Consider the following 27,265-nt stretch of genomic DNA (forward strand, 5'->3'; position numbering starts at 1 on the left):
TTTCTCAATTTATATATTTAGATATTTACTAAATAATCTTACAATTTTTATGCTTTGAAAGTCCTTGATCCGAATTGTGTAAAGAATGTTTCTGTAGGCTATAAACCCTTTGCAAATCAGACTCCCAATCCAATCTATTCTACGATGATAATATCAATCAAGTTTTAGACATTCAAAACCAAAATTTTAACCGCAAGTTGGATATAGACTTTTATTAGCAGATTTTTCATCTAAAGCGTACATCACATAACGATGTTGAGATAATAACTATACACTAAAACATTTTGTGCCACAAAAAATGATGCCTGGTTATGTTAATAAAAAAAATTCAAAAAAAAAAGTTAATATAATATAAAATAATTATTTTATAATATAATTATAAAAATACTTTATACCTTAATATATATCTTATTAAATATTGTACTATAACTTTGAGAAGATCACAAAGCTTAAGAAATACACCAATTTAAAAATTCATGGTGCTCCATTTTCCTAAACACGCCTTGCAAGATTCGAGGGATGCAGACTCTTGTATTTGAGGACAAATAAAAAATTCCAAAAATTCACGCACTAAGACTCGCGGTAAAGAAAATGGGCATACCAGAGGGACTTTAGAATGTGAGGGGACGGGAAAAATATTCCAACTAAAAAATCATCGATCATAAAAGAGGACGCCATGGACTCGAGGCAACCCCTCCGCAACCCCTAAATAAAATCCATCACCCGTTTATCCCCAATAATCGCCATACGCTCGGTCTTAGGGAACTGTCTCGTCACTACTATTCACTTCCGAGTCTTCTTAAACTGTAAAGACCCCTTCCACTCTTTCTATTAACCGTCCCGTTTCCGTCACCAAAGTTTGTCTTGAGGTACTTGTCCTGGAATTGTCTCTCCTTGAACTCGGAGGCCCCCCCGTACAGGCAGTACAGCTAGGGTTACGCTCGGCGGGTGGCTGGACCAGACAGTGGGGGAGGGACTAGCCCATTGATGGTTTTACCGAGGGGGAAGTTCAGATCGTCCAGAAATTCTTCAAATGTTGAAATGACTGGCTGAGATTAAAAGAGAATGAGTTTTAGGTAATTAGGTTCTCCTGGTATTAAGTAATACTGCGAAACGATTCTTTTCGGGTAAGTAAGCCTTCGCTAATACATATTTTGCTTAGAACGGTTTTTCTTTTCTCTTTTACATCACTTTGGGCAATTAAGCTGTGTTCTTTTCTGGGATATGACACGCTGGCACTAGGGCATACTGTGGCCTCCCCCGTTTGTCACCATATCAAGAAAATTCAGCCAAAAATTGTTGTTTCTTCCACAGAAAACACGCTACAAGAATTTGACGTTTTTGCCCTAAATAAATAACACATACATAATTTCTATTAAAGTTCACGAAATATTCATTCATTCATAGCGGAGCCAAGCGCGGCCGCAGGCCGCGCGCGTAGCCCCATAGGCATAGAAATATGGTATAGGTATGCGACTTGGTTTTTGTGGTCATCGCGCGGGTACCCTGTGGTGTCACTCGCCAGCCAGCCAGCCAGCCAGCCAGCCAGCCAGCCAGTCATTCAGCCGCGCGAATCCCAGGCCTCACTCGGCCCCGTAATGGCGACTAAATACAAGCACGGAGCAAGGGAAAAAGTTCTTGTCGATTATGCGATGATTATTTATTTTGCCTCAAATTTTGTGACTTAAGGATAAAGTCAACTAGAGGAGATCTACTAACATTCATTCACGCCAAGATTTATCTGGTTTTAGCTAGTAAATTTAAGCAAGTAACAGTTCACATTAAAAAGCGAACAGAACCACAAGAAAGCGACAAAAAAAACAATGCAAGGTGAGTTTTGGAAGAGAATTTGTATTGTCTATTGAGGATATGACAGTTATTAGGCTTTTTGTTGTCCTTTTTGTATGCTTTGAGAATGCGAGTACTCAACTTAGTAATCAAATTATTTGAGCATAACAGGTTTTGTTTTGACATTCTTCGTTTTATCTATATTCTTGATTGTGTTGAATAAAATACAATACAACAAAAACTGGAATTCGTCTTTAATAAGACTTCTTCAGGGCAGATTGATTGTGTTGAGATATTTCATAAAGGCTAACAAATATCGTGTTGAATTTGTCAAATACTGCTAAAGAAGACCTATCTTGTATTTATATCCTGTGCTCTTAGTCCTAAGAAGATACATATCCTTAGAAGATACCGCAGCTTTTTCAACTTACAAGAGAAATTTTCCTTACCGAGGATAAAAAAAAACCTATTTTCAATATGTATTGTTGTTATTGTCTGCATCTTGCATCTCATGTGGTTATTTTTTTTTCAAATAGTTGTGGAAAATTAGTTAGATTATAAATGGCTTGATAAAAAGATTGTTTTGAAAGAAATAATAAATAATTGTTTTCACTCTTTTATGAACCAGGAACTACCTGAGGGCCAAGATGAATGCTAAAGACTGGAAGACATGGGAATTAAAAATCATGTCTTGAAGAGAACAGTAGGATGTTCTTATTCACTAGTCATTTGATACCCCCACACCCATGGTCCCAGGGAAGGGTGGGGGATTCAACTTTAATAAAAGCCTGTTTCCAAGTTAAGAGTAAAAAACAGTCAATACCACCACCCCTCTTGACATATTCTGGTTAAAAAGTGGTCTAAAACCCCACATTAACCCCTGACTTCTGTGGGACCATAAGGGAGGGGGCACAAATGACTGGTTCATTACTATGTGATTCAGCAGTACACACTCATAGGTTTCTTTAGAACAAGATACTTATATAATATAAAACTAAAAACAAACTTTTGCTTTTTAAATAATAAATCTGTAAAGAAAACAGTTTTCTATCAACCTAAAGATAATGGGAAAGGGGATATTTTAGAAAAGTACTAAATATAATTATCACATTATTGTTATTATATTTTCTTTTCAGACATTTAAGGAAGAGTCATATTTCTTCCTTTTTCTTCTCCCTGTTGACTATTTTTATGCAATTGATGCTCTTTGCTATTTCCCCTCTACACCAAAAATAAATTAATGAACAGATTTGATTTTTAAATTAGAAATTTTCATTTATTACTTTCACTTATATTTTCTTTTTAGGATTTTCTTTTCAAGTCTCTTGCCCATTACATTTATTTTAGATGTTTAGATTTATTTCATTGGAATAGTTAGATCCAGGGTTTCTCAAAACACCAAAATATAATGCATTACTAGATGTATATTTGTAGATATTAATTCCCATGGGGATGAAAAATCACCACTTAAAATGGTACATTAAATCTTCAGCATTGCATCTTATCTAAAATTGTGTCTGACACTATATTCCATCTTTGAAATCCTGTTTCATCCATTGTTCTTCGCAAGAACAAAGCTTGTCAGAATGTAGCTTTACAAATGTACATTAATGGAACTTTTATTAAGGGGAAGGGTTTTTTAGGGCAAGATACTTAAACTGTATAACACTAGCAACAACCTTGTTCTTTTTCAATAATAGAATTCTGTTCACATAGCTTGGATAGCAAAGACATGGCCTCTTTAGAGGCCTGTGGTGGTGAAAGGGTTAAGATAATGGGGAAGGGGAAATGTCAAGAAATGCTCAATCAAATTATTTTCATTACTGTTATTTTTTTTTCACCAAACCTTTCAAGTAGAGTCAATTCACTTTATATCTCCTCTCCCGTCGATTATTTTTTAGTCAATTGATATTCTTTGATTCCTCTCTACCCCAAACATAGATCAATGAAAGGGTTTGGTTTGAAATTAGAAGTTAGCATTTTCAATCTGTTTTTTCTTCATTGCATTCATTTGGGAGTAGGCCACCAACAACAAGGCCACTATTTGGTAAAGTGGGGTGCACCAATATCTAATGCATGAAAGGAGATATATTTTTGGATTTTAATTTCCAGACATTTTTCTGAATATTCGGTCCAATGAAGGAGAGAATCGCCACTAAATCAATACATAAAAACCACAGTATGGCATCTAAACAGTCTAAATATATTATTTTGAATCTTTGGAATGCTGTTACATCTATGACATTTTCTGCACAAGGGCAAAGCTTGTGGGAGTATTGTTTTGATTAAAAAAAAAGATACAGTCGAACCTCTATTAAGCGTTCACCCTTGGGACTTAGCTTAGTGACCGCTTAATAGAGGTTGACCGCTTAATAGAGGTTTCGCTATTTTCTCCCCTAAATTAGCGTAAATCGAGTTGTAATTATACATAAGAACTTTTTATTATAATAAACAACAGTAACAATCATGTTAGCCCTAAGACGGGGCCTGGTGCATTCCAATTTGATCCAGAAATGTTTGAAACCGCCAAAATAAATCGATATGTATTGTCGTATGCAGGGGGGGGGGGGGGGGGGGGCACGTGCCCTCAGTGCCCCAACTCCTGCTACGGCCTGCAGAATGTTTCTATAGGTAGATTTGTAGCCTTGTAAGACACTTTCATCGATGCCACGATGTGAGCAGGCGCCGCCATATCAAACATATCCCCCACGGATAGTGTCCTTCGTATGTATTGCCTTATATGGTCATTCATGCCCATATTTAGAAGAGCTAAAGTTTCCCCGTTCCCTCATCTACAGAAAACATGGTGAAAAATACTGATCAATTTGCCTGTCAATTTGACACTCGAGGCAAAAGTTTGTCAAGAAAAACTTGATCGCTTGGTCAAATCCTTTTCTTAAAAAAAGTCCATAGACCCAGGCCTCCAAGAGATTGACCGACCGTGTTAGAAGGTCACCCAAATATTGATATGGCTGGGAAATCTTTCTAAGATCGATATGGAATGGAACATCGATAAATTATTTTGAGAATTACCAAACTCTGCGGTATCCGTTGCTAACTTAGCTCCAGCAAAAAGGCCTACTGCTCTCAACCTTATGATGAATGGCACCTTTTTCACTGTCAAACACATGGGGTGCAAAACTTTGAATTATTGAAAAATTTCCAGTTTGAGATTCGATCTACTGCTACAATTCGTAGATGTGGTTCCGGTTTCCCCACCACCAAGGTGGTGGCCAGGGATGAAATGGTGTCCAGGCGCTCACCCCTAACTACGCGTCTTCTTTAAAAAATATATTACAGATTCCCGTCTTTGAAGGATCGTCCGATAACTAATTCAATAGGGCGACGGGCGATTCACGATGCCAGCAAAAGGATGTCGCCTCAAGCACACTCGGTTGAGCGCGCACGCATTTCTTGACGACGTATTGAGGACTGGACCCTATCCATGATTCATTGCGCCAAGGCATATCATCAAGCGCCGCACGTCATGATCATAGAGCGAGATATATTATATTATATTATATTATATTATATTATATTATATTATATTATATTATATTATATGATATGATATGATATGATATGATATGATATGATATGATATGATATGATATGATATGATATGATATGATATGATATGATATGATATGATATGATATGATATGATATGATATGATATGATATGATATGATATGATATGATATGATATGATATGATATGATATGATATGATATGATATGATATGATATGATATGATATGATATGATATGATATGATATGATATGATATGATATGATATGATATGATATGATATGATATGATATGATATGATATGATATGATATGATATGATATGATATGATATGATATGATATGATATGATATGATATGATATGATATGATATGATATGATATGATATGATATGATATGATATGATATGATATGATATGATATGATATGATATGATATGATATGATATGATATGATATGATATGATATGATATGATATGATATGATATTATATTATATTATATTTTTAGGGCTCCAGATATATCCTTGTTTGTTTTGGCAAGGATTTTCAGCCCTCCCACTCTAAAGTGGTCTCCGCGGTCCCTGGCTAATGGCTCGGGCGAAGCGTCGTGTTGAAGACGGCATATTTATGCTTTCTCACTTTCCTTATATGGTGCGCGCGTGGTCAGAGCCCTTGCGCGCGTGCGTGACGTCATGGCCGCTGGTGACGTGATAATGCAAATTAGAATAGAAATCAAAGAGACCCAAGCTAGCTTGCAAGCTACAGATCTGCGATGATCTGGATAATTGTAAGCGTAATTTTGGGGACTTTATTGGGTATACTAGACCATGTATACCCAAATCTACAAACACTATATTTACCAAAAATGTTAGCGGCAGAGTCGCGCAATGGTGAGTTGAAATCTTTGTTATTTTACCTCAAAATGACACTGCGCTTTCTCGAATGTGTTCCTTTTTTTGCGATAGCGATTTTTTTTTACATATTTTATTTATTTTGCAGTAATTCTTGGAATTACAGATTTTTCAGAACCAAGCTCTCTCATCGGTAAGTGTTGAAATGTTTAATAATTCTTGGATTAATTATTTTTAAAAACTAAACGATTTACTTGATAGTTTGTTCCATTGCTTGTTAGCTTAACCACAACTAAAAGCAATGAAAAAGATATCGTTATTTACAAGTGTTTGAACCCTTCTGAATTAGTCTATAGATCGATTGTTGTTGTTTTCTGTTCAGATACCTGTGCTGTATATAAAAACCGCACGAGATAATGTTGGCAATACAAATTTTGTTGCAAACCATTAGCTAACGGGGAATGGGGGGGAGCGGGGACAGTTCACAGTGGATGCGGGATTTTCCAAAGGACATATGGGGTGCACTGTCTGCTTCCCTTTTTTATTGGGGGGGGGGAGGTTGTTCTAGAGACATCAGGTCTACTACTACTGTTCTACTACTGTTTATTCAATCACAGAGACTTGGGGTGCGGTCATTAATTACTGGGGGGCATTTTTGCAAAACTCTGGGCTAAAAATTTTTTGTCCCCCTTCAAATCCAAGCCCAAAAATCGTGCCCCCCCCCCCCCCCCCGAGACCGCAACCCCCCCCCCCGCCTCCACTTATTTATATTCAATGATTATATGTCTTTACAACCACAGAGACTTGATATATTGAATGTAACTGAGATATAACCTTTTATTAAAATATAGATCAGCTAGCATGGCAATTTTGTCTTTTTTAATTTAAGTATGAATCTTCACTTCGCTAGTTTAAGAGTGACAAATAGATGAACAACATATACCTGTGTCGCTAGAAAACGACTACGTCGTCGACGAGTCTAGGTTTCGCAACATTTTAATGTATTTGTTTTGTTCAACTGATTAGAACAGGCAGGCGCCGAATTAATTCTGGTTTTAATATATTAATGAGCAAGAACGTCATTGTTCAAATGTAAATTTTATTCAGTTCACAATGTTTCCTCTATTATATACTTAGTTCAATATTGTTCAGGAACCAATCTTGTATTTATATAAATATATTTTGAGAATCCCTCTAATGGTTGACAGACAAAGACCCAAAAATGTGACCACCCTTTAATGACAGCCCCAAAAATGTGACCTCCCCTACCAAAAAAAAAATTTGGCGCCCTAAAAGACATAGCCTCCCTACATATTTGCCGCCCCCCCCCCCCCCCCCCCCCCTCAGTAATAAATGACCGCTCCCTTAGTCGCAGAGGCGTACAACATAAGACTTCAGCCCTGTGTTGATTCATAAATTTCAGGAAATGGTATAACGAGACTAAGAGTAATAACCTCTATCCATTTGTTTGCAGAGTTTCGGGACAGAAGAATTGGATACGCTCGGGAGCCTACACTCCCAGGTGATGTATATAGATGTAATATAACAGGTGAGTAAAGATTTCACCTGACATATAACCACCAAGATTATCTATATACATATAGTACAACACGCAGAGATGATTGATGTTTTGCCATTAAAAACTCTGAAAATTTAAATACGAGAATAAGTAACCTGTGTCTATTTTATTTCTTTGCAGAGTTTCGGGACAGAGGGATTGGATACGAACGGCAGCCTTCCCTTCCCTTTTACGTGTATAAGAACACAACCTACACGCCAGGTGAGTAATGAAATCAAATAAGTCATATAACCTTACCCTTTGACGTGTATAACACTATCTTTACGACAGGTGTAAATGGTGTTATACACCTCACCTGGATGTTACGTGTATAATACTACACTAGTCGCCTGTATGTCAGCAGAAGATATGACATCTGGCCGGTGAACACGTCGTCTTATACTATAACATGAGTGATTGACTCAAAAACTTTTACACTTGTCTCCTTGCTGATCATTTCTGTATTTTATATTGTAATCGAACTTTGTTTAGTTGCTGATCTATTTGTTTTGTTTTAATCGTAGTCGGGCTGGTTCCGAAGGTAACCGCCCTAGCTGTAATCCCACCTGCACCGGAAGTAGTACCGCTATGGTGCAATCCTTTTTTCGTGTCGTTTGTCGTCATGGCGACCATGGTCACGGTAGCTGTTTTAGCAGTCAACTGGGACAGCGGAGACCAAACTGATGACGATAAAGAAGACGAGAACAAGATGTCTTCCGACTTGAGGATCTGCCTGATGAAGGTGAGTACTGAGATGAATGTACAGTACCACGTCTGGTCTCTTTGCGAGTTCCAGGAAGAGGCGTTGGAGGGCGGAGGGAGGGGGGTCGAAGCAGTACTACGTAAGTGCCAAAAAACACTGTAGGACTTTTAGAAGTTGCTGTATCTAATAATAATACTTGAAGGATATTCACTCAGAATAGCTGCAGAAGCAAAAGCTGTAGAAGGGCAAGTATTGCAAGTATATCACGTATATGACAATTAGGGCGTCCGCTGTACAATATCTAGGGCCAGATACATATTACCAACTGTTTGTCCCGAAGACTGTTATTCAAAGTATGTTTTTAGATAGCGAAAATATATCAAGAAAAAGTAGAGTAGGGTAATGGTTAGGGTTAGTTTAAGAGAGTAGTTATAACTTGGGAAGGGAATTGTGTTGAAGTTACATTTTGCTTTACAGGAACAAGGCGCGCCTTCAGCAACGTTCCACCCCCTGGCGAGTTGCGCCGAAAATGATCTGTGCAGTAAACAGACCCAAGACTTAGACAAAAGGGTAAAACTCGAAGAAAAGGAAGTTCAAGCATTAGTTCCTCCTCGTGCGCGGTGTGAGTCCAGATCACCTCCTGTCATGGGCACCAAGTCCATCGCGAAAATGGCTTCAGTGTCATATGAAGATGCGTCGCCAATCAAACACGCGGTTATCCTTTCTAACGCTCTGAGTGCTTGGCGGTCAATTCCAATCGTCTTGGACGCTCTTTTTCCAGGCACTGTAGCACCAAACCGCTGTAGATCAACCAGCGCTGCTTCGATTACCAGTGACTTGACGATCCTCACAGCACCACCATCCGGGAGCTCCAGAATATTATTACCCGCAGGGCAACAAGAGCCTTTGCTACCAAGGGTTAATGAAGAGGAAGCACTAACTGTCAGTAAACAGCTAGCAGCCAAATCACTTGCATCAGTGAAGGGCACAGAACCAACTCAGCCCATGGGGAAGAAGAGACAATTTAAGCCCGAGTACACCATGGGCTTGCTAGCAGTACTGGCTAGAGTAGTAAGCCGTGTTAACCGCCTGACGTCGTCCAACAGCAGCACCATTGATGGAAATCGACTACTACCAATGAAGACCGCTGCACTCGGTTTCGCTGAATTTGGCACTGCCTTGTCGCCTGTTCTGATGTTCAATATCAGAAGAAAAGACCATGATGAGAACTCTTTAGACACCGCCCTTCATGAATCAACTTTACAGATGTCCAAAACTGTTTCGGTTGCTATGTCGACAGCACACGTGAACATCTTAGCCAACAGCCGCACTGCCACTGTTGCATCCTTTAAGAACGTGGAGACGGAGTTACAGCAAAAGGATGCTTCCAGTGACAATTATAACAAAAGTATCAGCAGCAGTAGGGATATCGGTGGTCACATGTTGAGGACCGTGAGTCGTCCATTGTCGGCGCCAATGCCAAGACGCTCTACATCTATCAGTGACCTTGCACGTGATTTGCCGAACCCGAGGCAAGCTGCTCACTCAGTATCACTCCCAGACCTGACCATGGTGCAAACTCCAGCTCGGTTTTCTAATGATGAACAAGCAAAACCATCTAAGCTGCGACTTGATGCACCAAAACCTCAATCGGCGCTGGTGACGTCGACAAAAACCAAGGCAGTAGAGCCACAGTCAGTGATGGCTTCCAAGCCTTCTTCTGCTTCTGCTTCCCCCAGCAACACCTACAGAACCCAAAACACTGATCAGGTTAAGTCTGGCTCGTCTATCCATGCTCCCACAAGCAATGAAGACATAATCAAGGCAATGTCTTCTTCTGCTACTTCTCCCAAGACCACTGAGCGCTTTGCTTCCAAACCTGAGGTGAAGGACGCGTGTGCAACTGAAAGTCCTTCACTTCTAACCGCATATGACATCCAAGAAAAAATAAACAGCCTCTCAATACATGCCAAAGAGACACGAACTCAGAAGAGGAGGAGACGTCGAGAAAAGGCTAAGCTATATGCCAGCTTGCGAGCTCTGTCGAATGACACAACGCCAGCCCACGACAGCAAGGCTGATAAAACGAAGACTAGCGTCACTGAGATTGATGAGGATGTTACTACCACTGTTGCATCCTTTAAGAACGTGAAGACGAAGTTACAGCAAAAGGATGCCTCAAGTGGCAATGATAACGAAAGTGTCAATAGTATTAGGGATATCATTGGTCACATGTTGAGGATCGTGAGTCATCCATCGTCGGCGCCAATGCCAAGACGCTCTACATCTATCAGTGACCTTGCACGTGATTTGCCGACCCCGAAGCAAGCTGCTCACTCAGTATCACCCCCAGACCTAACCATGGTGCAAACTCCAGCTCGGTTTTCTAATGGTGAACAAGCAAAACCATCTAAGCTGCGACTTGATGCAACAAAACCTCAATCGGCGCTGGTGACGTCGACAAAAACCAAGGCAGTAGAGCCACAGTCAGTGATGGCTTCCAAGCCTTCTTCTGCTTCTGCTTCCCCCAGCAACACCTACAGAACCCACAACACTGATCAGGTTAAGTCTGGCTCGTCTATCCATGCTCCCACAAGCAATAAAGACAGAATCAGGGCAGTGTCTTCTTCTGCTATGGCTCCAAAAACATCTGAGCGTTTTACTACCAAGCTTGGTTCGTCTATCGATGCTCCCACAGGCAAGAAAGACAGAATCAAGGCAGTGTCTTCTTCTGTTACAGCTTCCAAGACATCCGAGCATTTTGCTACCAAGCCTGGTTCGTCTATCGATGCTCCTACAGGCAAGAAAGACAGAATCAAGGCAGTTTCTTCTTCTGCTACTACTTCTAAGACCACTGGGCGCTTGGCTCCGTCGGGTTTGTCTTTACATGCTCTTCCAAGAAACATAGACAGAACAAGTCCTAGTAAATCAATCTCTTCGAAGCGTTCAAGCGACTCAGGCCCTTCAGCATACACGCTAAGGGTGATAAGGGAGAACCTCAGGACCAGCAGCCTTTCAGTGACGCCCCCAGAAAGGAGCCTTCAGACGCCTGTACCACCGAAACCAACTAAAGCACAAAAAAGAAAAGCACGCAGGGTGAAGCTGGAGATGTACCTTAGCATGAGCTTGAATACTCAAGGGGTTCATAGAAGAGGGTCATCTAATACACCAAGTGCTGCTAAACGCCCAATCAAAATGACTGAAGATGCATTCCCGACGAAGGGAACAAGTGGCGGGCGTCAGAAAGCCACGGTTATTGGTAGAGCAGATGCATCGAAGTGTCCCACTGGCTAGAGACTCCCGTCACCCTCTGGACTTAAACGCCCTCAGAAATAAGATAGAATTATGTACCTGGACCTGTTCATATAACTTTTACAACACTCTCAGGAGTTAGGCTAGAACTCCATTATCAACCTATTCATATAGTTTCATATTACCCGTTCTCTATATGCCTTTTATTTTATGCTTATTTTCTATCCACTTGCAAACTAATAAACACTATTTCCGTTTAATCCTTTGTCTTTTGTTTTTAAATGCTACTCTGAGAGAGGTTTGGAAATCCTAGAGGCTGCACACGGAAATTGCCACCCTTATGTTGCAGAGGCGTTGACGTTTCAGGATTCATGTATAGACCAATCGCCTCTAGCCCCTCGCGAAGCCGAGTTATCTGTTTTCGTGCTGAAAACCAAGAGAACCTGGAAAAGACAATAAAAAGCTTTAGAACATTCTTTGGAGATAAAAAAGGCTTTTAATGCCGATGATTTTTTGTTGGACTTTTAGAAGGCTAGGGAAATGTTTGAGCTTTATACGTGGTTTTAGCAGTCTGAATCCGCAAGACCACTGGCGAGTTAAGCATGCATTGACTAAGGTAAAGTAAGGTAATTAATTCTCAAGTGAATCAGCAGTTGTTAGATTTGATAGTAACACTGTAGTTATAAGTTATAGTAGCTATGTAAGGACCTTTGGTATAAATCACAATCAGTTAAATCAATCGACATTTTAATGAACAATTTCTTAATTTATATATTTAGATATTTACTAAATAATCTTACAATTTTTATGCTTTGAAAGTCCTTGATTCGAATTGTGTAAAGAATGTTTCTGTAGGCTATAAACCCTTTGCAAATCAAACTCCCAATCCAATCTATTCTACGATAAAATTATATCAATCAAGTTTTAGACATTCAAAACCAAAATTTTAACCGCAAGTTGGATATGGACTTTAATTAGCAGATTTTTCATCTAAAGAGTACATCGCATAACGATGTTGAGATAATAACTATACACTAAAACATTTTATGCCACAAAAAATGATGCCTGGTTATGTTAATAAAAAAATTCAATAAATAATAAAAAGTTAATATAATATAAAATAGTTATTTTTATAATATAATTATAAATATTATAATTTTATAATATAATTATAAAAATACTTTATACCTTAATAAATATCTTATTAAATATTGTACTATAACTTTGAGAAGATCACAAAGCTTAAGAAATACACCAACATACAAATTCATGGTGCTCCATTTTCCTAAACACGCCTTGCAAGATTCGAGGGGTGCAGACTCTTGTAAATGAGGACAAATAAAAAATTCCAAGAATTCACGCACTAGACTCGCGGTAAAGAAAATGGGCATACCAGAGGGACTTTAGAATGTGAGGGGACGGGAAAAATATTCCAACTAAAAAATCATCGATCATAAAAGAGGACGCCATGGACTCGAGGCAACCCCTCCGCAACCCCTTAATAAAATCCATCACCCGTTTATCCCCAATAATCGCCATACGCTCGGTCTTGGGAAGGGAACTGTCTCGTCAGTACTATTGACTTCTGAGTCTTCTTAAACTGTAAAGTCCCCTTCCACTCTTTCTATTAACCGTCCCGTCCCCGTCACCAAAGTTTGTCTTGAGGTACTTGTCCTGGAATTGTCTCTCCTTGAACTCGAAGGTCTGATGGGTGGGCACCCCCCCCCCCCTTACAGGCAGTACAGCTAGGGTTACGCTCGGCGGGTGGTTGGACCAGACAGTGGGGGGGGGGGGGGGGGGGGGACTAGCCTATTGATGGTTTTACCGAGGGGGGAGTTCAGATCGTCCAGAAATTCTTCAAATGTTGAAATGACTGGCTGAGATTCAAAGAGAATGAGTTTTAGGTAATTAGGTTCTCCTGGTATTAAGTACTACTGCGAAACGATTCTTTTCGGGTAAGTAAGCCTTCGCTAATACATATTTTGCTTAGAACGGTTTTTCTTTTCTCTTTTACATCACTTTGGGCAATTAAGCTGTGTTCTTTTCTGGGATATGACACGCTGGCACTAGGGCATACTGTGGCCTACCCCGTTTGTCACCATATCAAGAAAATTCAGCCAAAAATTGTTGTTTCTTCCACAGAAAACACGCTACAAGAATTTGACGTTTTTGCCCTAAATAAATAACACATACATAATTTCTATTAAAGTTCACGAAATATTCATTCATTCATAGCGGAGCCAAGCGCGGCCGCAGGCCGCGCGCGTAGCCCCATAGGCATAGAAATATGGTATAGGTATGCGACTTGGTTTTTGTGGTCATCGCGCGGGTACCCTGTGGTGTCACTCGCCAGCCAGCCAGCCAGTCAGTCAGTCAGCCGCGCGACTCCCAGGCCCCACTCGGCCCCGAAATGTCGACTAAATACAAGCACGGAACAAGGGAAAAAGTTCTTGTCGATTATGCGATGATTATTTATTTTGCCTCAAATTTTGTGACTTAAGGATAAAGTCAACTAGAGGAGATCTACTAACATTCATTCACGCCAAGATTTATATGGTTTTAGCTAGTAAATTTAAGCAAGTAACAGTTCACATTAAAAAGCGAACAGAACCACAAGAAAGCGACAAAAAAAAACAATGCAAGGTGAGTTTTGGAAGAGGATTTGTATTGTCTATTGAGGATATGACAGTTATTAGGCTTTTTGTTGTCCTTTTTGTATGCTTTGAGAATGCGAGTACTCAACTTAGTAATCAAATTATTTGAGCATAACAGGTTTTGTTTTGACATTCTTCGTTTTATCTATATTCTTGATTGTGTTGAATAAAATACAACAAAAACTGGAATTCGTCTTTAATAAGACTTCTTCAGGGCAGATTGATTGTGTTGAGATATTTCATAAAGGCTAACAAATATCGTGTTGAATTTGTCAAATACTGCTAAAGAAGACCTATCTTGTATTTATATCCTGTGCTCTTAGTCCTAAGAAGATACATATCCTTAGAAGATACCGCAGCTTTTTCAACTTACAAGAGAAATTTTCCTTACCGAGGATAAAAAACCCTATTTTCAATATGTATTGTTGTTATTGTCTGCATCTTGCATCTCATGTGGTTATTTTTTTTTTCAAATAGTTGTGGAAAATTAGTTAGATTATAAATGGCTTGATAAAAAGATTGTTTTGAAAGAAATAATAAATAATTGTTTTCACTCTTTTACGAACCAGGAACTACCTGAGGGCCAAGATGAATGCTAAAGACTGGAAGACATGAGAATTAAAAATCATGTCTTGAAGAGAACAGTAGGATGTTCTTATTCACTTGTCATTTGATACCCCCACACCCATGGTCCCAGGGAAGGGTGGGGGATTCAACTTTAATAAAAGCCTGTTTCCAAGTTAAGAGTCAAAAACAGTCAATACCACCACCCCTCTTGACATATTCTGGTTAAAAAGTGGTCTAAAACCCCACATTAACCCCTGACTTCTGTGGGACCATAAGGGAGGGGGCACAAATGACTAGTTCATTACTATGTGATTCAGCAGTACACACTCATAGGTTTCTTTAGAACAAGATACTTATATAATATAAAACTAAAAACAAACTTTTGCTTTTTAAATAATAAATCTGTAAAGAAAACAGTTTTCTATCAACCTAAAGATAATGGGAAAGGGGATATTTTAGAAAAGTACTAAATATAATTATCACATTATTGTTATTATATTTTCTTTTCAGACATTTAAGGAAGAGTCATATTTCTTCCTTTTTCTTCTCCCTGTTGACTATTTTTATGCAATTGATGCTCTTTGCTATTTCCCCTCTACACCAAAAATAAATTAATGAACAGATTTGATTTTTAAATGAGAAATTTTCATTTATTACTTTCACTTATATTTTATTTTTAGGATTTTCTTTTCAAGTCTCTTGCCCATTACATTTATTTTAGTTGTTTAGATTTATTTCATTGGAATAGTTAGATCCAGGGTTTCTCAAAACACCAAAATATAATGCATTACTAGATGTATATTTTTAGATATTAATTCCCATGGGGATGAAAAATCACCACTTAAAATGGTACATTAAATCTTCAGCATTGCATCTTATCTAAAATTGTGTCTGACACTATATTCCATCTTTGAAATCCTGTTTCATCCATTGTTCTTCGCAAGAACAAAGCTTGTCAGAATGTAGCTTTACAAATGTACATTAAAGGAACTTTTATTAAGGGGAAGGGTTTTTTAGGGCAAGATACTTAAACTTTATAACACTAGCAACAACCTTGTTCTTTTTCAATAATAGAATTCTGTTCACATAGCTTGGATAGCAAAGACATGGCCTCTTTAGAGGCCTGTGGTGGTGAAAGGGTTAAGATAATGGGGAAGGGGAAATGTCAAGAAATGCTCAATCAAATTATTTTCATTACTGTCATATTTTTTTCACCAAACCTTTCAAGTAGAGTCAATTCACTTTATATCTCCTCTCCCGTCGATTGTTTTTTAGTCAATTGATATTCTTTGATTCCTCTCTACCCCAAACATAGATCAATGAAAGGGTTTGGTTTGAAATTAGAAGTTAGCATTTTCAATCTGTTTTTTCTTCATTGCATTCATTTGGGAGTAGGCCACCAACAACAAGGCCACTATTTGGTAAAGTGGGGTGCACCAATATCTAATGCATGAAAGGAGATATATTTTTGGATTTTAATTTCCAGACATTTTTCTGAATATTCGGTCCAATGAAGGAGAGAATCGCCACTAAATCAATACATAAAAACCACAGTATGGCATCTAAACAGTCTAAATATATTATTTTGAATCTTTGGAATGCTGTTACATCTATGACATTTTCTGCACAAGGGCAAAGCTTGTGGGAGTATTGTTTTGATTAAAAAAAAAGATACAGTCTTTTAAGCGGTCACCCTCGGGACTTAGGTTATTGACCGCTTAATAGAGGTTGACCGCTTAATCTCGCTATTTTCGCCCCTAAATTAGCGTAAATCGAGTTGTAATTATACATAAGAACTTTTTATTATAATAAACAACAGTAACAATCATGTTAGCCCTAAGACGGGGCCTGGTGCATTCCAATTTGATCCAGAAATGTTTGAAACCGCCAAAATAAATCGATATGTATTGTCGTATGCAGGGGGGGTGGGGGGGCACGTGCCCTCAGCGCCCCAACTCCTGCTACGGCCTGCAGAATGTTTCTATAGGTAGATTTGTAGATTTTCGTTCCTTGTAAGACACTTTCATCGATGCCACGATGTGAGCAGGCGCCGGGCTGGGAAATCTTTCTAAGATCGATATGGAATGGAACATCGATAAATTATTTTGAGAATTACCAAACTCTGCGGTATCCGTTGCTAACTTAGCTCCAGCAAAAAGGCCTACTGCTCTAAACCTTATGATGAATGGCACCTTTTTCACTGTCAAACACATGGGGTGCAAAACTTTGAATTATTGAAAAATTTCCAGTTTGAGATTCGATCTACTGCTACAATTCGTAGATGTGGTTCCGGTTTCCCCACCACCAAGGTGGTGGCCAGGGATGAAATGGTGTCCAGGCGCTCACCCCTAACTACGCGTCTTCTTTAAAAAATATATTACAGATTCCCGTCTTTGAAGGATCGTCCGATAACTAATTCAATAGGGCGACGGGCGATTCACGATGCCAGCAAAAGGATGTCGCCTCAAGCACACTCGGTTGAGCGCGCACGCATTTCTTGACGACGTATTGAGGACTGGACCCTATCCATGATTCATTGCGCCAAGGCATATCATCAAGCGCCGCACGTCATGATCATAGAGCGAGATATATTATATTATATTATATTATATTATATTATATTATATTATATTATATTATATTATATTATATTATATTATATTATATTATATTATATGATATTATATTATATTATATTATATTATATTATATTATATTATATTATATTATATTATATTATATTATATTATATTATATTATATTATATTATATCATATCATATCATATCATATCATATCATATCATATTATATTATAATATATCATATGATATCATATCATATCATATCATATCATATCATATCATATCATATCATATTATATTATATTATATATTATTTTTAGGGCTCCAGATATATCCTTGTTTGTTTTGGCAAAGATTTTCAGCCCTCACACTCTAAAATGGTCTCCGCGGTCCCTGGCTAATGGCTCGGGCGAAGCGTCGTGTTGAAGACGGCATATTTATGCTTTCTCACTTTCCTTATATGGTGCGCGCGTGGTCAGAACCCTTGCGCGCGCGCGTGACGTCATGTCCGCTGGTGACGTAATAATGCAAATTAGAATAGAAATCAAAGAGACCCATGCTAGCTTGCAAGCTACAGATCTGCGATGATCTGGATAATTGTAAGCGTAATTTTGGGGACTTTCTTGGGTATTCTAGACCATGTATACCCAAATCTACAAATACTATGTTTACCAAAAATGTTAGCGGCAGAGTCGCGCAATGGTGAGTTCAAATCTTTGTTATTTTACCTCAAAATGACACTGCGCTTTCTCGAATGTGTTCCTTTTTTTGCGATAGCCTTTAGCGAGTTTTTTTTTTTTTACATATTTTATTTATTTTGCAGTAATTCTTGGAATTACAGATTTTTCAGAACCAAGCTCTCTCATCGGTAAGTGTTGAAATGTTTACTAATTTTTGGATTAATTATTTTTAAAAACTAAACGATTTACTTGATAGTTTGTTCCATTGCTTGTTAGCTTAGCCACAACTAAAAGCAATGAAAAAGATATCGTAATTTACAAGTGTTTGAACCCTTCTGAATTAGTCTATAGATCGATTGTTGTTGTTTTCTGTTCAGATACCTGTACTGTATATAAAAACCGCACGAGATAATGTTGGCAATACAAATTTTGTTGCAAACCATTAGCTAACGTGGAATGGGAGGGGGGGGGGGAAGGGAGAACGGGGACAGTTCACAGTGGATGCGGGATTTTCCAAAGGACATATGGGGCGCACTGTCTGCTTCCCTTTTTTATTGGGGGGGGGGAAGGTTGTTCTAGAAAAATCAGGTGGTCCTTGTAGGCGTTGTGAAAACTGGAATAAACCAACGAAGGGCAAATGCTCCAAACTATGTGTATTCACAGAGGCGTACTACTGTTTATTCAATCACAGAGACTTGGGGTGCGGTCATTAATTACTGGGGGCATTTTTGCAAAACTCTGGGCTAAACCCCCCCCCCCCCCCGCCTCCACTTATTTATATTCAATGATTATATGTCTTTACAACCACAGAGACTTGATATACTGAATGTAACTGAGATATAACCTTTTACTAAAATATAGATCAGCTAGCATGGCAATTTTGTCTTTTTTAATTTAAGTATGAATCTTCACTTCGCTAGTTTAAGAGTGGCACATAGATGAACAACATATACCTGTGTCGCTAGAAAACGACTACGTCGTCGACGAGTCTAGGTTTCGCAACATTTTAATGTATTTGTTTTGTTCAACTGATTAGAACAGGCAGGCGCCGAATTAATTCTGGTTTTAATATATTAGTGAGCGAGAACGTCATTGTTCAAATGTAAATTTTATTAAGTTCACAATGTTTCCTCTATATACTAATTACAATATTGTCCAGGAATCAATCTTGTATTTATATAAATATTTTTTGAGAATCCCTCTGACGGTTGACAGACAAAGACCCAAAAATGTGACCCCCCTTTAATGACAGCCCCAAAAATGTGACCTCCCCTACCAAAAAAAAAAATTGGCGCCCTAAAAGACACATAGCCTCCCTACATATTTGCCCCCCCCCCCCCCCAGTAATAAATGACGGCTCCCTTAGTCGCAGAGGCGTACAACATAAGACTTCAGCCCTGTGTTGATTCATAAATTTCAGGAAATGGTATAACGAGACTAAGAGTAATAACCTCTATCCATTTGTTTGCAGAGTTTCGGGACAGAAGAATTGGATACGCTCGGGAGCCTACACGCCCAGATGATGTATATAGATGTAATATAACAGGTGAGTAAAGATTTCACCTGACATATAACCACCAAGATAATCTATATACATATAGTACAACACGCAGAGATGATTGATGTTTTGCCATTAAAAACTCTGAAAATTTAAATACGAGAATAAGTAACCTGTGTCTATTTTATTTCTTTGCAGAGTTTCGGGACAGAGGGATTGGATACGAACGGCAGCCTTCCCTTCCCTTTTACGTGTATAAGAACACAACCTACACGCAAGGTGAGTAATGAAATCAAATAAGTCATATAACCTTACCCTTTGACGTGTATAACACTATCTTCACGACAGGTGTAAATGGTGTTATACACCTCACCGGGAAGTTACGTGTATAATACTACACTAGTCGCCTGTATGTCAGCAGATGATATGACATCTGGTCGGTGAACACGTCGTCTTATACTATAACATGAGTGATTGACTCAAAAACTTTTACACTTGTCTCCTTGCTGATCATTTCTGTATTTTATATTGTAATTGAACTTTGTTTATGTTGCTGATCTATTTGTTTTGTTTTAATCGTAGTCGGGCTGGTTCCGAAGGTAACCGCCCTAGCTGCAATTCCACCTGCACCGGAAGTAGTACCGCTATGGTGCAATCCTTTTTTCGTGTCGTTTGTCGTCATGGCGACCATGGTCACGGTAGCTGTTTTAGCAGTCAACTGGGACAGCGGAGACCAAACTGATGACGATAAAGAAGACGAGAACAAGATGTCTTCCGACTTGAGGATCTGCCTGATGAAGGTGAGTACTGAGATGAATGTACAGTACCACGTCTGGTCTCTTTGCGAGTTCCAGGAAGAGGCGTTGGAGGGCGGAGGGAGGGGGTCGAAGCAGTACTACGTAAGTGCCAAAAAACACTGTAGGACTTTTAGAAGTTGCTGTATCTAATAATAATACTTGAAGGATATTCACTCAGAATAGCTGCACAAGCAAAAGCTGTAGAAGGGCAAGTATTGCAAGTATATCACGTATATGACAATTAGGGCGTCCGCTGTACAATATCTAGGGCCAGATACATATTACCAACTGTTTGTCCCGAAGACTGTTATTCAAAGTATGTTTTTAGATAGCGAAAATATATCAAGAAAAAGGAGAGTAGGAAAATGGTTAGGGTTAGTTTAAGAGAGTAGTTATAACTTGGGAAGGGAATTGTGTTGAAGTTACATTTTGCTTTACAGGAACAAGGCGCGCCTTCAGCAACGTTCCACCCCCTGGCGAGTTGCGCCGAAAATGATCTGTGCAGTAAACAGACCCAAGACTTAGACAAAAGGGTAAAACTCGAAGAAAAGGAAGTTCAAGCATTAGTTCCTCCTCGTGCGCGGTGTGAGTCCAGATCACCTCCTGTCATGGGCACCAAGTCCATCGCGAAAATGGCTTCAGGGTCATATGAAGATGCGTCGCCAATCAAACACGCGGTTATCCTTTCTAACGCTCTGAGTGCTTGGCGGTCAATTCCAATCGTCTTGGACGCTCTTTTTCCAGGCACTGTAGCACCAAACCGCTGTAGATCAACCAGCGCTGCTTCGATTACCAGTGACTTGACGATCCTCACAGCACCACCATCCGGGAGCTCCAGAATATTATTACCCGCAGGGCAACAAGAGCCTTTGCTACCAAGGGTTAATGAAGAGGAAGCACTAACTGTCAGTAAACAGCTAGCAGCCAAATCACTTGCATCAGTGAAGGGCCCAGAACCAACTCAGCCCATGGGGAAGGAGAGACAATTTAAGCCCGAGTACACCATGGGCTTGCTAGCAGTACTGGCTAGAGTAAAAAGCCGTGTTAACCGCCTGACGTCGTCCAACAGCAGCACCATTGATGGAAATCGACTACTACCAATGAAGACCGCTGCACTCGGTTTCGCTGAATTTGGCACTGCCTTGTCGCCTGTTCTGTTGTTCAATATCAGAAGAAAAGACCATGATGAGAACTCTTTAGACACCGCCCTTCATGAATCAACTTTACAGATGTCCAAAACTGTTTCGGCTGCTATGTCGACAGCACACGTGAACATCTTAGCCAACAGCCGCACTGCCACTGTTGCATCCTTTAAGAACGTGGAGACGGAGTTACAGCAAAAGGATGCTTCCAGTGACAATTATAACAAAAGTATCAGCAGCAGTAGGGATATCGGTGGTCACATGTTGAGGACCGTGAGTCGTCCATTGTCGGCGCCAATGCCAAGACGCTCTACATCTATCAGTGACCTTGCACGTGATTTGCCGACCCCGAGGCAAGCTGCTCACTCAGTATCACTCCCAGACCTGACCATGGTGCAAACTCCAGCTCGGTTTTCTAATGATGAACAAGCAAAACCATCTAAGCTGCGACTTGATGCACCAAAACCTCAATCGGCGCTGGTGACGTCGACAAAAACCAAGGCAGTAGAGCCACAGTCAGTGATGGCTTCCAAGCCTTCTTCTGCTTCTGCTTCCCCCAGCAACACCTACAGAACCCAAAACACTGATCAGGTTAAGTCTGGCTCGTCTATCCATGCTCCCACAAGCAATGAAGACATAATCAAGGCAATGTCTTCTTCTGCTACTTCTCCCAAGACCACTGAGCGCTTTGCTTCCAAACCTGAGGTGAAGGACGCGTGTGCAACTGAAAGTCCTTCACTTCTAACCGCATATGACATCCAAGAAAAAATAAACAGCCTCTCAATACATGCCAAAGAGACACGAACTCAGAAGAGGAGGAGACGTCGAGAAAAGGCTAAGCTTTATGCCAGCTTGCGAGCTCTGTCGAATGACACAACGCCCCACGACAGCAAGGCTGATAAAACGCAGGCTAGCGTCACTGAGATTGATGAGGATGTTACTACCACTGTTGCATCCTTTAAGAACGTGAAGACGAAGTTACAGCAAAAGGATGCCTCAAGTGGCAATGATAACGAAAGTGTCAATAGTATTAGGGATATCATTGGTCACATGTTGAGGATCGTGAGTCATCCATCGTCGGCGCCAATGCCAAGACGCTCTACATCTATCAGTGACCTTGCACGTGATTTGCCGACCCCGAAGCAAGCTGCTCAATCAGTATCACTCCCAGACCTCACCATGGTGCAAACTCCAGCTCGGTTTTCTAATGGTGAACAAGCAAAACCATCTAAGCTGCGACTTGATGCACCAAAACCTCAATCGGCGCTGGTGACGTCGACAAAAACCAAGGCAGTAGAGCCACAGTCAGTGATGGCTTCCAAGCCTTCTTCTGCTTCTGCTTCCCCCAGCAACACCTACAGAACCCAAAACACTGATCAGGTTAAGTCTGGCTCGTCTATCCATGCTCCCACAAGCAATAAAGACAGAATCAAGGCAGTGTCTTCTTCTGCTGTGGCTCCAAAAACATCTGAGCGTTTTACTACCAAGCCTGGTTCGTCTATCGATGCTCCCACAGGCACGAAAGACAGAATCAAGGCAGTGTCTTCTTCTGTTACAGCTTCCAAGACATCTGAGCATTTTGCTACCAAGCCTGGTTCGTCTATCGATGCTCCTACAGGCAATAAACACAGAATCAAGGCAGTGTCTTCTTCTGTTACAGCTCCAAAGACATCTGAGCGTTTTGCTACCAAGCCTGGTTCGTCTATCGATGCTCCCACAGGCAAGAAAGACAGAATCAAGGCAGTTTCTTCTTCTGTTACAGCTTCCAAGACCACTGGGCTCTTGGTTCCGTCGGGTTTGTCTTTACATGCTCTTCCAAGAAACATAGACAGAACAAGTTCTAGTAAATCAATCTCTTCGAAGCGTTCAAGCGACTCAGGCCCTTCAGCATACACGCTAAGGGTGATAAGGGAGAACCTCAGGACCAGCAGCCTTTCAGTGACGCCCCCAGAAAGGAGCCTTCAGACGCCTGTACCACCGAAACCAACTAAAGCACAAAAAAGAAAAGCACGCAGGGTGAAGCTGGAGATGTACCTTAGCATGAGCTTGAATACTCAAGGGGTTCATAGAAGAGGGTCATCTAATACACCAAGTGCTGCTAAACGCCCAATCAAAATGACTGAAGATGCATTCCCGACGAAGGGAACAAGTGGCGGGCGTCAGAAAGCCACGGTTATTGGTAGAGCAGATGCATCGAAGTGTCCCACTGGCTAGAGACTCTCGTCACCCTCTGGACTTAAACGCCCTCAGAAATAAGATAGAATTATGTACCTGGACCTGTTCATATAACTTTTACAACACTCTCAGGAGTTAGGCTAGAACTCCATTATCAACCTATTCATATAGTTTCATATTACCCGTTCTCTATATGCCTTTTATTTTATGCTTATTTTCTATCCACTTGCAAACTAATAAACACTATTTCCGTTTAATCCTTTGTCTTTTGTTTTTAAATGCTACTCTGAGAGAGGTTTGGAAATCCTAGAGGCTGCACACGGAAATTGCCACCCTCATGTTGCAGAGGCGTTGACGTTTCAGGATTCATGTATAGACCAATCGCCTCTAGCCCCTCGCGAAGCCGAGTTGTCTGTTTTCGTGCTGAAAACCAAGAGAACCTGGAAAAGACAATAAAAAGCTTTAGAACATTCTTTAGAGATAAAAAAGGCTTTTAATGCCGATGATTTTTTGTTGGACTTTCAGAAGGCTAGGGAAATGTTTGAGCTTTATACGTGGTTTTAGCAGTCTGAATCCGCAAGACCACTGGCGAGTTAAGCATGCATTGACTAAGGTAAAGTAAGGTAATTAATTCTCAAGTGAATCAGCAGATGTTAGATTTGATAGTAACACTGTAGTTATAAGTTATAGTAGCTATGTAAGGACCTTTGGTATAAATCACAATCAGTTAAATCAATCGACATTTTAATGAACAATTTCTTAATTTATATATTTAGATATTTACTAAATAATCTTACAATTTTTATGCTTTGAAAGTCCTTGATTCGAATTGTGTAAAGAATGTTTCTGTAGGCTATAAACCCTTTGCAAATCAGACTCCCAATCCAATCTATTCTACGATAAAATTATATCAATCAAGTTTTAGACATTCAAAACCAAAATTTTAACCGCAAGTTGGATATGGACTTTAATTAGCAGATTTTTCATCTAAAGCGTACATCACATAACTATGTTGAGATAATAACTATACACTAAAACATTTTATGCCACAAAAAATGATGCCTGGTTATGTTAATAAAAAAATTCAATAAATAATAAAAAGTTAATATAATATAAAATAGTTATTTTTATAATATAATTATAAATATTATAATTTTATAATATAATTATAAAAATACTTTATACCTTAATAAATATCTTATTAAATATCGTACTATAACTTTGAGAAGATCACAAAGCTTAAGAAATACACCAACATACAAATTCATGGTGCTCCATTTTCCTAAACACGCCTTGCAAGATTCGAGGGATGCAGACTCTTGTATATGAGGACAAATAAAAAATTCCAAGAATTCACGCACTAGACTCGCGGTAAAGAAAATGGGCATACCAGAGGGACTTTAGAATGTGAGGGGACGGGAAAAATATTCCAACTAAAAAATCATCGATCATAAAAGAGGACGCCATGGACTCGAGGCAACCCCTCTGCAACCCCTTAATAAAATCCATCACCCGTTTATCCCCAATAATTGCCATACGCTCGGTCTTGGGAAGGGAACTGTCTCGTCAGTACTATTCACTTCTGAGTCTTCTTAAACTGTAAAGTCCCCTTCCACTCTTTCTATTAACCGTCCCGTCCCCGTCACCAAAGTTTGTCTTGAGGTACTTGTCCTGGAATTGTCTCTCCTTGAACTCGAAGGTCTGATGGGTGGGCACCCCCCCCCCCTTTTACAGGCAGTACAGCTAGGGTTACGCTCGGCGGGTGGTTGGACCAGACAGTGGGGGGGGGGGGGGGGGGACTAGCCTATTGATGGTTTTACCGAGGGGGGAGTTCAGATCGTCCAGAAATTCTTCAAATGTTGAAATGACTGGCTGAGATTCAAAGAGAATGAGATTTAGGTAATTAGGTTCTCCTGGTATTAAGTACTACTGCGAAACGATTCTTTTCGGGTAAGTAAGCCTTCGCTAATACATATTTTGCTTAGAACGGTTTTTCTTTTCTCTTTTACATCACTTTGGGCAATTAAGCTGTGTTCTTTTCTGGGATATGACACGCTGGCACTAGGGCATACTGTGGCCTACCCCGTTTGTCACCATATCAAGAAAATTCAGCCAAAAATTGTTGTTTCTTCCACAGAAAACACGCTACAAGAATTTGACGTTTTTGCCCTAAATAAATAACACATACATAATTTCTATTAAAGTTCACGAAATATTCATTCATTCATAGCGGAGCCAAGCGCGGCCGCAGGCCGCGCGCGTAGCCCCATAGGCATAGAAATATGGTATAGGTATGCGACTTGGTTTTTGTGGTCATCGCGCGGGTACCCTGTGGTGTCACTCGCCAGCCAGCCAGCCAGTCAGTCAGTCAGCCGCGCGACTCCCAGGCCCCACTCGGCCCCGAAATGTCGACTAAATACAAGCACGGAACAAGGGAAAAAGTTCTTGTCGATTATGCGATGATTATTTATTTTGCCTCAAATTTTGTGACTTAAGGATAAAGTCAACTAGAGGAGATCTACTAACATTCATTCACGCCAAGATTTATATGGTTTTAGCTAGTAAATTTAAGCAAGTAACAGTTCACATTAAAAAGCGAACAGAACCACAAGAAAGCGACAAAAAAAAACAATGCAAGGTGAGTTTTGGAAGAGGATTTGTATTGTCTATTGAGGATATGACAGTTATTAGGCTTTTTGTTGTCCTTTTTGTATGCTTTGAGAATGCGAGTACTCAACTTAGTAATCAAATTATTTGAGCATAACAGGTTTTGTTTTGACATTCTTCGTTTTATCTATATTCTTGATTGTGTTGAATAAAATACAACAAAAACTGGAATTCGTCTTTAATAAGACTTCTTCAGGGCAGATTGATTGTGTTGAGATATTTCATAAAGGCTAACAAATATCGTGTTGAATTTGTCAAATACTGCTAAAGAAGACCTATCTTGTATTTATATCCTGTGCTCTTAGTCCTAAGAAGATACATATCCTTAGAAGATACCGCAGCTTTTTCAACTTACAAGAGAAATTTTCCTTACCGAGGATAAAAAACCCTATTTTCAATATGTATTGTTGTTATTGTCTGCATCTTGCATCTCATGTGGTTATTTTTTTTTTCAAATAGTTGTGGAAAATTAGTTAGATTATAAATGGCTTGATAAAAAGATTGTTTTGAAAGAAATAATAAATAATTGTTTTCACTCTTTTACGAACCAGGAACTACCTGAGGGCCAAGATGAATGCTAAAGACTGGAAGACATGAGAATTAAAAATCATGTCTTGAAGAGAACAGTAGGATGTTCTTATTCACTTGTCATTTGATACCCCCACACCCATGGTCCCAGGGAAGGGTGGGGGATTCAACTTTAATAAAAGCCTGTTTCCAAGTTAAGAGTCAAAAACAGTCAATACCACCACCCCTCTTGACATATTCTGGTTAAAAAGTGGTCTAAAACCCCACATTAACCCCTGACTTCTGTGGGA

At 39.6% G+C, this 27,265-nt stretch overlaps 2 protein-coding genes and 1 long non-coding RNA gene across 3 annotated transcripts; all 3 read left to right on the plus strand.

Moving 5' to 3' along the window:
* The first annotated feature begins 5,908 nt into the window (after positions 1-5,908).
* LOC116618449 (A-agglutinin anchorage subunit) lies at positions 5,909-11,726 on the plus strand. The gene is made up of 6 exons (XM_048732471.1): positions 5,909-6,210; positions 6,320-6,364; positions 7,646-7,720; positions 7,871-7,951; positions 8,254-8,471; positions 8,910-11,726. Exons 1-6 carry the CDS (start codon positions 6,093-6,095, stop codon positions 11,724-11,726), a joined length of 3,354 nt encoding a protein of 1,117 aa, XP_048588428.1. The 5' UTR covers positions 5,909-6,092.
* A 6,586-nt stretch (positions 11,727-18,312) lies between these two features.
* LOC125572406 lies at positions 18,313-19,941 on the plus strand. The gene is made up of 3 exons (XR_007313818.1): positions 18,313-18,356; positions 19,640-19,714; positions 19,865-19,941. It is a non-coding gene; the product is annotated as an uncharacterized LOC125572406 (long non-coding RNA).
* Positions 19,942-20,265: 324 nt separating this feature from the next.
* Positions 20,266-23,819, plus strand: LOC125572242 (nucleolar protein dao-5-like). The gene is made up of 2 exons (XM_048732473.1): positions 20,266-20,466; positions 20,904-23,819. Exons 1-2 carry the CDS (start codon positions 20,347-20,349, stop codon positions 23,817-23,819), a joined length of 3,036 nt encoding a protein of 1,011 aa, XP_048588430.1. The 5' UTR covers positions 20,266-20,346.
* The last annotated feature ends 3,446 nt before the right edge of the window (positions 23,820-27,265 follow it).

The sequence above is a fragment of the Nematostella vectensis genome, chromosome 9, assembly GCF_932526225.1.
Source record: "Nematostella vectensis chromosome 9, jaNemVect1.1, whole genome shotgun sequence".
Lineage (NCBI taxonomy): Eukaryota > Metazoa > Cnidaria > Anthozoa > Actiniaria > Edwardsiidae > Nematostella > Nematostella vectensis.